Source organism: Benincasa hispida, chromosome 8 (genome assembly GCF_009727055.1).
Source record: "Benincasa hispida cultivar B227 chromosome 8, ASM972705v1, whole genome shotgun sequence".
Taxonomy (NCBI): domain Eukaryota; kingdom Viridiplantae; phylum Streptophyta; class Magnoliopsida; order Cucurbitales; family Cucurbitaceae; genus Benincasa; species Benincasa hispida.
The window spans coordinates 54,998,621-55,010,604 of record NC_052356.1 but is presented as its reverse complement, the minus strand read 5'-3'; the positions used below and the strand labels follow the sequence as shown (position 1 = coordinate 55,010,604).

The 11,984-nt window shown below is 36.1% G+C and overlaps 2 protein-coding genes across 5 annotated transcripts; one reads left to right on the top strand and one right to left on the bottom strand.

Moving 5' to 3' along the window:
* Window positions 1-223: 223 nt before the first annotated feature.
* On the top strand, window positions 224-3,856 carry LOC120082443 (transmembrane protein 184C-like). Of its 4 annotated transcripts, XM_039037617.1 has the most exons (7): window positions 224-373; window positions 475-565; window positions 678-766; window positions 897-1,194; window positions 1,292-1,414; window positions 1,598-1,888; window positions 3,273-3,856. In XM_039037617.1, the coding sequence occupies exons 4-7, from the start codon at window positions 931-933 to the stop codon at window positions 3,477-3,479; spliced, it is 885 nt and encodes a 294-aa protein (XP_038893545.1). In that variant the 5' UTR covers window positions 224-373; window positions 475-565; window positions 678-766; window positions 897-930; the 3' UTR covers window positions 3,480-3,856. The 4 variants fall into 4 exon arrangements, with proteins under 4 accessions (XP_038893545.1, XP_038893548.1, XP_038893547.1 ...); XM_039037620.1 differs by lacking the exon at window positions 678-766; XM_039037619.1 differs by lacking the exon at window positions 475-565 and having other exon boundaries at window positions 250-430.
* Window positions 3,857-10,707: 6,851 nt separating this feature from the next.
* On the bottom strand, window positions 10,708-11,775 carry LOC120084141. Its single transcript, XM_039040041.1, has 3 exons — window positions 11,494-11,775; window positions 11,133-11,255; window positions 10,708-11,067 (listed from the first exon to the last, which is right to left on the bottom strand). Exons 1-3 carry the CDS (start codon window positions 11,773-11,775, stop codon window positions 10,708-10,710), a joined length of 765 nt encoding a protein of 254 aa, XP_038895969.1.
* Window positions 11,776-11,984: the final 209 nt, after the last annotated feature.

Sequence of the window (11,984 nt, the reverse complement as noted above, 5' to 3'; positions counted from 1 at the left end):
ACTTTTTTTTGGAAAGGAAGTAATTCCATTTTTCCTCTCAATTAACTTGATAAAAGCATTTATTATGAATTGTATGATTAAAATTTGGAGATTTTTAAAAATTAAAAAAAAAATTATTTATAATTTATAGAAATCTATCACTAATAGATTAAAATTTACGAATATTTATCAATATTTTTTTTAATATTTCCATAAATAATTTTACATTTTTTCAATCTTTTAAAATTTCTCAAGCTGAAACTTCAAAAATTAATTAAAAGAAAATCCCCATTCGCGGCAGCCCTGCTGAACAATTTCTGGGTCAATCACATTCGTCCTTCCCATTCTTAGTTTTAACATATTTCTCGTATTTTGATCGGCGCGCCGCTGACGGGTAACTTTCCGACTGTAAAGTACCTCAACCAATTACAGCGAACCATTCCGATTCGAAGTGAGTTTTCAAAATCTTCATTTCTTTTTTTCTATTCATGTCAGATACAACTTCCGCTAGATCTCAATGAATCTGAAACTCTACCCCAAATCCCAAATACTGATCGTCTAAAGCTGAAATCCACCTTGATTTTGGGTATATTCGTTAACTCTGCCCTCTAATTTCCTTTAATTATCCATAAAGATTTGAAGCTGTTCGGTGTATATTCTCCAAGGGCATAAATTTCCCTTTCTGTTTGTTTCTGTAGTGCAATTGAACGTAGTCGATGTTGATAGCACAATATGTTTGGTTATATTAATGGAGACAAAGAGCTATGATTAGTAATTATGTTTGAAGGTATTTGCTTTTGCTGATTCTAGGAACTGTTTCCCCAATATCATTTGGAGTTTAAGTTAAAACGATTATGTGTGGGATTGGGGTTGATGTGATTTCTTAATAGTGATAATTATTGATGTTGTTTTTGCAGATTCTGCCGTAGGTTTTATTTCTACTTCGGAATAATGGATTTATCCACATTGAATCCTGAACAGCTGACTGTAGTAGGATCTGGATTCTGTGTGATGTTGACAATGCATTACACCATGCAGTTATTATCTCAGCATCTCTTTTACTGGAAGAATCCCAAGGAGCAAAAGGCCATAGTAATTATTATATTAATGGCTCCCTTGTATGCAGTTGACTCATTTGTGGGTTTGCTAGATATCAAGGGAAGCAAGGAGTTTTTCATGTTTCTGGATTCTATTAAGGAATGTTATGAAGCTTTGGTGAGTTGCTTCAACATGGTTGAGTTTATCTTGGCCTTGTGCTCAGTCTAGTTGAGTTCATCTTAATTGCCTCTTGACTGTATGTGTTGAATGGCAGGTAATTGCTAAGTTCTTAGCTCTGATGTATAGCTACCTGAATATATCTATGAACAAAAATGTTATACCGGATGAAATCAAAGGAAGAGAAATTCATCACTCGTTTCCAGTAACACTATTTCAGGTACAAAAAGGCATGCATTGCATATTATTTGCCAGATTGGATTCTGTGGTTGTCATTGGGATCAATTGGATTCCATTGTCCTTTCTATTGGGGCTCTTAGGACATCATTCCATTGTTTTCTTCTTGATTTTTTTTGTTCGTTCTTTCATATACCTTGACTTTTATTTGTGATGAAACTTGCAGCCTCGAACTGTCCGTTTGGACCATCGACATCTACTTCTTCTCAAACATTGGACATGGCAATTTGTTGTCATCCGCCCTGTTTGCTCTATTTTGATGATAACGCTGCAACTGTTGGGAATGTATCCCAGCTGGTTAAGATGGACATTTACCATCATCCTTAACATCTCAGTTTCTTTGGCAATGTATTCTCTGGTTGTCTTCTACCATGTTTTCGCCAAGGAACTTAAACCACACAATCCATTGGCCAAGTTCATGTGCATCAAAGGAATTGTATTTTTCTGCTTTTGGCAGGTAAAAAATCTAATTTAGATCTGTTGCCCCGAATAAGCAAGCTTGTATTCCTTTTTTATCACTCACCAAAACCACCTTCCCCCAAGAAAAATTACAAATAATATGAGAATGAGAAAACCACCAAATGGAGCACTAAGGTCAAATACAAGTAGCCTCTTCTTTTTTTTTTTTTTTTTTTTTTGGCAAGTTTTAGGATCAGAAAGCTATTGTTTTGACTTTAACTCTCTTTTGCGCAGTTTGCATATTCCGTACTGCCTCTGGTCTAGCTATGTTGATGTTTACTTCTATTTGATAATATGAGGTTTTATCTCAAAACTAATTGATGATGAGAGGAGTAGCTCATCTATCTTATAAGGAGTTCTCTTGATTTTTTCAATATGGAATTCTCAACGTGCCCTCTTAAGATAGTGTCTCTTTTGGGTTCACCATTCTTGATCAGATCACAATTTCTTCTTATTGGACCAACAATACCCAGGGCTTTATGGGCTCTAAAACCATTGATAGTAAGGGTTTCATCTCAAAATCAATTGGCGATGAGAGAAGTAGTCCATCTATCTTATGAGTGTAAGTCCCTTAGTTTTTCCAACGTGGGATTCTCAATAACTTCATTGGGTTTTTTCTTTGGTGGTGGTGGTGTGAGGGGGTGCATTCGAAAATGCTCAAGTAGAAATTTCTGTGTATTCTACCTATATGAACTAAGAGGATATCTAGAGCTTCACAATTGGTCGTATCAATATTCTTTTTATATGTAGGCTTTTCCTTAATTTACGGGAGCATAAAGTAATGTGCAAGCAACTCATAAGTTAACCCGTCAACAAAGATTCATAATGAATTTTCAGCACTCGAGAAAATCTCTTAAATCAATAGAATATATAATGTAGTTATTTTCAGCTGAAGGTTAGGATACCTCCTAACTAGAATAAGCTCTGAAATATATTGAAATATGAAAAATGAAGAACTATGAGATTACCCAAGTATAAAGGCACTTGGAACCTCCCCTCTTAAGAATGCTAACCCTAGCCCTAGATCACTCATCAATTCTCCCCTCCCTCACTCATCAGTTCTCCCCTCCCTCACTCATCCTCCTATGTATAACAAGATAAACTAATTAACTCCCTATCTAGTTACACTTATGCCCCTTATTAATACCATACTAATATCCCTAACTAGGTAACTTAACAGAACCTAGTCCTTTCCAATAGATTCATTCTTTATCAGTATAGTTTTGGCATCTAATTGTTTCAATTTGACTCTATTCTTTGAATTCCCAAACGTATTGTTAAAGAATCTAAGCAATCTCCTTTTTCTTCTGTCCTTCATTGAATTTGTTTCAGTAATTATGTTACTGTTCTTGCTTTGCCTTGACATGCCTTCCACCTTTCAGGGTGTAGTGCTAGATATACTTGTTGCACTGGGCATTATCAGGTCAAACCACATCTGGTTAGACGTTGAGCATGTTGAAGAGGCTTTTCAGAACGTGTTGATATGTTTAGAGATGATTGTCTTCTCTGTTTTACAGCAGTATGCCTTCCATGTTGAACCTTACAGTGGAGAAGTTGAAAGAAAACTGAAAATGAGAAAGAACGATTAATGGTGGTAGTAGCTTTGATGAAAATATATTGGGGTCTAAAGCTTTGACAGAGAAATTTGTAGTTACCATTTGACTAGTCTTGTATATAATGAACAGTATTTATCAACCTTGTGGAAATTCTGTTCTTTGCTCAGTTTCAGTTTGGTTGTCTTCAACAGAAATGGAAAAATATGTACTCAAGAAAGCAGAATTTAGATCAGAAAATTTTGTTGTTGAAATAGTCTTGGGCCCATGAAACCATCCATGGACACTTGCCTGAAAGGTTAGTGGGCTTAGAATTATTGTTTCTGTATCAATGTTTTAAATGAACCTTATAATTTACACTTTAGAAGGGGAAAAGTGTATAAATGAGATACTTGAAGTGGTTTATGTTTAAATACCATTTCCATCCTATACCCTCTTTTGAAGTTTGTTTAAGCTCATGTAGTTTAAATTTTAGTATTAAAAAAATCTTAAATTTAGTTCCTACGTCATTTATTAGTATTTTCACTCCAAATTTTGGAAAGATGTTTACAAATTATAATTTCTTGCATAAGAATTATTGTTATTATTATTTAGCGAATTTCGACGGGAATTAACTTTGATACTAAATTTAAGATTCATTAAAACTACAGGAACTATAATTGAACAAATCTCTAAGTTCAAGGGTCAAAATGGTATTTCAACCGAGAATTGTCAAAAATATTTTTTGTTCATATAGCTTATATTAGGTGAAAATACCATTTTTGTTCTTAAGTTTTAGTTCTAGTTTTTATCTAATTCATAAATTTCCAAATGTTACACTTTTAGTCATTAAGTTTTGAATTTGATTTCAATTTAATTCTTAGGCTTTAAAATATTACAAATTACCTTTAAGGCTTGAGTTTTGTTTCAATTTGGGTCCCTAGATTCCAAGTTTTTCTCTTTTAATCTTTGATTGTTTACTAAATACTTTTTTTTTTTTTTTTTTGAAAAGGTATTGTAATTAAAGTGTGTGGTGGGGGAATTGAACCTCAAACCTCGAGATCGATAGTATGAACACTATGTTAATTGAACTATGCTCTTAATGACACTAAATACTCATTATGGTATTTCGTGTTAATGTCTATTAATTCATTTTAAATAATTAGAATGAATTAAATTTCACTATTTATTCCATCATTATTTAAATTAATATTAAAATTTCACTTCAGTAATTAATTGAAATCAACTTAAAAATTCAAAGTGAATATTTAGTAAAAGCTTGAGGTTAAAAATGTAAATATTCAAACCTAGGGACCAAATTTAAATAAAGATCAAATCTCAATAGTAAAATGATAATATTAAAAGGTATGAACTAAATTTAAATCAAATTAAAATCTTAAAGACTAAAAGTGTAAAATTTTGAAATATAAGAATCAAATCCTAGGACCAAAAAGATATTTTCTCCAAAAAATTTAAAGAGTATATTGGTCATATTGCCTTGAAGTCTCTTGGGTGAGCTGAATTCTAAAAACTTTCGAGGCTATTTGGGACGCTAAGTTGAGATAGGATGTCTGCAGTTTATATGTATATGGAGTCCATATGTTTGTATTTGAGTGCAGAATTATTTGGTCTGAGTTCATATGTCTGTGTTTGGGGTGCAAAGTTGAGTTCATGTGACTAGGTATCTAGTGCAGTTTTTTGATTACTATTTTTTGTTTTGAAACTTTTTTATTCAATAATTCTACCCATCTTTGTTTGAATAAAATATGAAATGCAATCTTTTCTTTTAATTTTTAAAGTTTTTCTTTCTTTCTTTCGTTTGTTCTTTTTTGGGTAATGAACAACAATTAACTCATCACATTTCTCGAAGAAATATGGTTAATAAGATGAAAAACCAAAGAGAAATCAAAACTTTTGATTTCTAATTTTTCTCCATGAATTTCATTATCATCTTCTTTTCTTCTTCTTCTTCCTATTGTTCCTCAGTATTTTTACTCCATCATGATTTTTTTTTAATAAAATCTCCCCATCATCTTAGCACCCAATGGAATGTTACCACATTTCTTAATAATTTCACTTTTAATTCCTCCAAATTTGGAGGATCATCCGATAACAAATCTCCAGTTTTCACTAATTCTTGCTAGATAATGTTCCAGGAAAAAAATCTTCATTTTGTAGGTTTTTTTATTTTGTTATATGTTACATAGTTTTCAACTACATACATATTTTTCGTCGAAATATTCCTAAAACTCATTTGATATGTGAATTCAATTAAATAAAAATATATTTTACAATTTTTTATGTATTAATATTACACTTAATGTAGACAAAATACTATTATTTATATAATCAACAACCCTACAACATGCTTTAACAGTCATTAGTTTTATAATAGTCATAAGTGGTTGTCGAAATTGATTGTCGACGATGATTTTCGCTGGAGTTTGTAATCGGAGGTGGTCGTTAGAGCTTGAAGTTGGTTGCATGAAGGTGGTATTGGAGTTGGTCGTTGAAGTTTATTGTTGGAGGTGGTTTTCAGAGCCCGAAGTTGGTCGCGCGAAGGTCGTCATTGAAGTTGATCATCGAAGATGATTTTTGCTGGAGTTTGTAGCCGGAGCCTGAAGTGTAAACCCCGTATTCCATTTTTCCTACATAAGTGAGTAACAAGCATGTTAAGTAAAATTATGAAATGAGGTAAAGGAAGTAGGCAGATGGACGAAGAAAATTCTAAGGGTTAGAAATACTTAGTCAAAGGTGAGTTTTAGATAATATAACAAGTGAAAATTTGGCTAAGTGTAAGGTAAAAAAGGACCCATGCATTAAGTATTAGGAGACATTAACACATAAGATGAAAAGGCAACTATGCGTTTATAAGGTTGGACGCATGATTGGCCGAAGTATTGGCAAGAGGCATTGCTAAGAGTTGCTCATGTGTTGGGTATGTGTGAGCGAGAGCGGAGAAAGTGAGATGTTGAGCGCAAGACGATGGGGCAGACGATCGTATAGTAAGTGTGCAGAGCTACACGATGAGATAGGTGATCGTGTAGGTGCTAGACGATGGACCTTAGGTGCTAGACGATAGACATTCGGCACTAGACGATGGACGTTGGGTGCTAGACGATAGACATTAGGCACTAGATGATGGACGTTGGGCGTTAGACGATAGACATTGGGCACTAGACGATGGACGTTGGGTGCTAGACGATAGATGTTGGGCACTAGACGATGGACGTTGGGTGCTAGACGATAAACATTGGGCACTAGACGATGTCCATTGGGTGCTAAACGATAGACATTGGGTACTAGAAGATGGATGTTAGGTGCTAGACGATAGTCGTTGGGCTCTAGACGATGGACGTTGGGCGCTAAACGATAGGTATTGGGCGTTAGACGATGGAGTATGTGATGCACGCTAAATTTATATTATAAGGCGAAGACCTAATGTGGGTTATGAAGGAAGGGAAGGAAAAATAAATTAATTGAAGAAACTCAATAATGGGAATTGGCCGAAAGCACTAAGTGCTGGATGAGGTGGCGGTTTGACCATTGAACAGGGGAGGTGGAAGGAAGTATAAAATGAAGAGGAATTTTAGAAGCTCGGTTTTGAAAAATGATTTGAGCAAATTAAGTGAGATCAATGTCGTTTGAAATCTGGGAGAATCTAGTTTTTGAGGTTGTTTTGCTGGAGAAAGATCTCATACGGAGAATAGCAAAAAGTGAAGAATTTTTAGAAGGGGCAGATTCTCGGATTAATCAGAGCTCAGAGAGAAGATTGGAAGCTTTCGGACAAAATACAAGGAATTTTCTGTTGATATTTTAAAGATAAGAAAGTTAACTCAATTCTAAACAAGTTTGTAGAAGGAAGTTCCTTAAAAAGAGTCCTGAATTTTGAGTTATAAATTTTTAAAATTGGAAAAGGGAATCGGTGCGTAAGCAGGCAGCTATTTGGGAAGATTAAGCAGGCAGCTCAGCATAGTGAGCGAGAGCAAGTGAGAGATAAGAAAATGAGCGAGAGTGAGCGAGAGATAAAAAAATGAGCGAGAGTGAGCAAGAGATAAGAAAATGAGCGAGAGTGAGCAAGAGATAAGAAAATGAGCGAGAGAGAGAATGAGTAAAGGAAGAGGAGGATCTCGCTAAGGATGCAAATCTCGCTGGAAAGTTACAAATCGCTAGAAGTCACAAATCTCGCTGGAAAGTCATAAATCTTGCTAGAAGTCATAAATCTCGCTAGAAGTGGTAAATCTCGCTCATGAGGATGATCTCGCTCATAATGATCATCTTACTAGTAATGTTGTTTTGTTGGTGAAAGTTTCAATAGTAAGTGAGCTACCTGAAGCTTTTTGCTAAGAATTCTAAGGAATCTAACTGGGGATTATGTCCTTTCAGGCCAAGAAGAGCTAGGAGAGGTATATAAACCGTTTAAGAGCCCGACGAGCTGTGAGTGACTATAAATGATTTATAAATATTTTAATAATCCATGCTTTATTAACAGTTGCTTTTATGTTGGTTATTTTACAAGAAGTTCCAAGCAACACATTTCTCTAAAGTTTATAAACGCATGCTAGTTACCAAGTTTATGAAATATTCTTTGGTACAATGGTTGAACCATGGTAGTTTTCAAAAGGAGATTCTATGACATGTTTATGTTACAAGTATTTGTATTATGTTTTAAAGCATATGTGCTCTTAATGTTGTTGAGCATACGTTAGGGTTAAAGCTAAGGTTCAATGAAGCTTGATGTACTATATTTTAAATACCTAAGGTTATCAAAGTATATGTGTTGGCATTCCTAAATACAATGAAAAAAGGATACTAAAGGTAGGGAAGATATCCTAAAGAGATTTCTATGCTATATTTGAAAACTATTCTTTTTAATGCTCTTCGAGAACTTGATAACTTAAGTGAGTCGGATACTGAAGGTAAGGAAGGTATCTAAGTAAATGTACCTAAGGTGTTGACGTACTTAGAAAACTCCACGTGCATGTAGGTAGTTCAATAAAGAGATCGACGTAGGGGTCTCTCCTAGTCATAGTTCAGTATGAAGGGATCGAAGTAGGGGTCTCTTCTGGCCATGGCTTGGCGTTGGGAATTAGAGCGATGGATATTCATTCTCAACTAAGATTCAGTTAGTTCTAAAAAAAGGGTTCTCACCCCAACCCAGGCTTATATTTGAGAGATCGAACAAAAGGGTTCTCTCTTAAATAGGATATCCGACGTTGAGAGATCGAACAAAAGGGTTCTCTCTCAACCGAGAATTAGTTTAGCTATGTTTTAAGATACAATGGTTATAAAAGTTTTATGTACACGTTGCTTGGCATGTTTTAGTTCCAGTATTATGTTTTCTAGCTTTCAGTTTAAGCATGAGATTTATGATTTTATTAAGTCACTCACTGGGCGAGTAACTCATTCTTTTAAATGTTTTTCTTTTCCCAGGTAGTGATCATCTCCCCAGAAGTTAGCTGTCATCCTGCTCTACCACTCAAGGACTCCAGTTAAAAGTCAAAAGTTTAGAGAGAAATTTTAGGTGTTTATTATGTAAATGTCTGTACATATGTGTTGCTCATATTAGGGACTAGTAAAGTATATTGGGACCGCTGAACTCTGTATGTGATAATATGATGTAATTATGTTGTTGTTGATCCCTGGTATTCTGAGGTTATTTTTAAAGTTTCCCTAGTTTAGTGAATGTTATATATGTATTCCAGGGATCTAAGCAGGTTAAGGATGTTAGTTAGACAGTAAATGCCACAAAAGGGTTGGTAACTACTGTCGTCACATTCACTTCTGGATTAAGAAGGGTAATCTGGGAAGGGGTATGACATGAAGTAGGTCGTTTGAAGATGTTGTTAGAGTTGGTTGTCGGAGTTCATCGTCTGAGGTGGTTATTGAAAAGTTGGTCGTCGGTGTCGCTCACTCAAAGATGGTCACAGGTGTTGCTCACTCGAAGGTGGTCACCGAAGTTGATCATCGAAGGTGATTTTCGTTAGAGTTTATGTCGGAGGTGGTTGTCAGAGTTGGTCGTGCGAAGGTGGTTGTTGGAGTTTAGTCACCAAAGTTGTCATGGGAGGAGGTTGTCGTAGCTTGGAATTGGTTGCCATAGTTGGTCAAGCGAAGGTTGTGCAGAGACCAGAGTTGGTTGTTGGAGTTGTCATTGGAGGTGGTTGTCGGAGCCCGGAGTTGGTCATCGGAGGTGGTTTTCGAAATCCGAAGTTGTTTGCCAGAGTTGTCATTGGAGGTGGTTATCGGAGCCCGATGTTAGTTCTCGAAGTGTGATAGTGATAGTCACCGACAGTGACCGATGAATAGAGTCATTGAAAGCATTGGAAGAAGGGAGAGTCATGGTGAGTTCGAGTGAGTTAGAGTAAGTTGGTATATTAACTTCACCAACATTTAAAGTTGGTGGGTCAGACATTGAGTTGGTATATTACTATCTCATGTTGGTGAGTCAAACACCCCATGTTGTCTCTCAAACCGACTCTCTTAGTTATAAAATAGAAAAGGTAACTAACAAATCAATATAATAAAGTGGAAGATAATTTGTATAACCATTAAAAACAAAAAGAAACAAAAACAAAAACAAAAAAACTTTGTTTAATATTTGCAACGCTTCTAGAAAATTAAGGGCATATTTAGAGAAGAATTTGAAAACATAAAATTAAAAATAATGGATTCAATTAAAATCGAGTTGTATTTCATGTTTTCAGATATGTGTTTGATAACCGATTCAAAAATTATATTCTAATTTAAATAATTGTTTGAAGGGTGTTTGATACTATATATTTATAAATCATAGAACTAGTTGTAGTTACCAACTATTAATGTAACGACCCTACTTTCCTACTTATTTTTAGGATGATACTTCATGCATGCATAGGCTCAACTGTACATTTTCCTTTAAACCATCAAATAAAAGAGCCGAAATTTTATTCAAAAGTACTTCATGCATGCATAGGCTCAACTTTTCTTTTTTTGTTTCCTTTGCATGCAACCTGAGGTCCCTAATTCCCTTTTCCTTTTCCTAAATTAACCAACAACTCTTTTTTTTTTCTTTTTCTTTCCTTTTTTATTTTTTTAAAAAAATGTACAAATATATGAGGCGTCACACTCTTCCCCCCTTAATAAACTTTCGTCCTCGAAAGTTCTAATCCTGGAAGAGCTCTGAATGCAGTGCTCTCATATTGTCTTCTCACTCTCAAGTTGCTTCCTCAAACCGATGGTTCTGACACAAAACCTTCACCAGTGGCACCTTCTTGCTACACAAAACTTTCACCTCTCTAGCCACAACTTACGCAGGTTTCTCCTCGTAACTCAAGTTTTCATTCAGCTGCAAGGACTCAAAGTCCACCACATGAGACGGGTCTATTAAATACTTCCTCAGCATGGAGACATGAAATATATTATGGACCACGGAGAGAGATGGTGGCAAGGCCAAACGGTAAGCCACAGAGCCGACCCGCTCCAAGATCTCAAATGGCCTTATAAAACGTGGGCTTAGCTTACCCTTCTTCCCGAATCTCAGGAAACCCTTTATCGGCACCACTTTCAGGAACACTTTCTCACCTGCTTCAAACTCCACATCTTTAAGGCTAACATCCGCGTAACTTATCTGTCTACTTTGTGCTGCTAGAATTCTAGCCCTGATCTTCTGCATGGTTTCATTCGTCAACTCCACTAACTCAGTTCCCACCAGTTTCCTCTCCCCGATCTCACCTCAGCAAATAGAAGACCTGCAACCTCAGCCATAATGAGCTTCAAACGGTGACATACCAATGGTAGCCTGATAGCTATTATTATAAGCAAATTCTGCCAAATGTAAGTGGGAGTCCCAACCCCCTGAGAATTCCAATGCACAAGCACACAACATGTCCTCCAACGTCTGATTTAAACGTTCTGTTTGCCCATCAGTTTGGGGGTGAAAGGTTGTTCTGAAGTTCAACCGCGACCCTAAAGCTGCCTAGAGGCTCTTCCAAAAACTGGAGGTGAAACAAGGATCCCTGTCGAACACAATTGATACTGACACACCATGCAACCTTACTATCTCTTTCATATATAGCTGAGCTCACTTACTCACCGCGTACGTGGGCTTTCCTGGAATAAAATGTGCCACCTTGGTGAGTCTGTGTATCACAACCCAAATCACTGAGAAACCCTTCGCTGTCCTGGGAAAACCCGTGATGAAATCCATGGCCACGCTCTCCCATTTCCACTCTGGCGCATCCAAAGGTTGTAGCAAGTCTGCTATCTTCTGCCTCGGGGTCTTCACCTGCTGATAGACTAAACATCTACTGACATAGCCAGCTATCTCCCTTTTCATATTGGGCCACCAGTAATACCACTTCACATCTTGGTACATTTTTGTACTACCTAGGTGCATCGAGAATAGAGAGTTGTGAGCTTCTACCAACAGTTCCCCTTTCAGGTCATCATCTGTTGGGATGCACAACCGTCCCTAATACAAAAGACCCTTATCCATCGACATAGAAAATTCACTTGCTTGACCCGACCCTACCTGACAACACTTCTAAACTAGGTCGGGATCACCCTGTTGTGCAACAATAATCC

What these genes read in the sequence shown, in the direction of transcription:
- LOC120084141 (XM_039040041.1), bottom strand. Translation starts at nt 11,775, where the DNA reads ATGTACCAAGATGTGAAGTGGTATTACTGGTGGCCCAATATGAAAAGG. An exon ending in CAGGAAAGCCCACGTACGCG is followed by an intron (nt 11,256 to 11,493) that starts GTGAGTAAGTGA and finishes TGGAATTCTCAG; the next exon opens with GGGGTTGGGACTCCCACTTA. An exon ending in CAGGTCTTCTATTTGCTGAG is followed by an intron (nt 11,068 to 11,132) that starts GTGAGATCGGGG and finishes GAAACCATGCAG; the next exon opens with AAGATCAGGGCTAGAATTCT.
- LOC120082443 (XM_039037620.1), top strand. Translation starts at nt 931, where the DNA reads ATGGATTTATCCACATTGAATCCTGAACAGCTGACTGTAGTAGGATCT. An exon ending in AGGAATGTTATGAAGCTTTG is followed by an intron (nt 1,195 to 1,291) that starts GTGAGTTGCTTC and finishes GTTGAATGGCAG; the next exon opens with GTAATTGCTAAGTTCTTAGC. An exon ending in TTCCAGTAACACTATTTCAG is followed by an intron (nt 1,415 to 1,597) that starts GTACAAAAAGGC and finishes TGAAACTTGCAG; the next exon opens with CCTCGAACTGTCCGTTTGGA.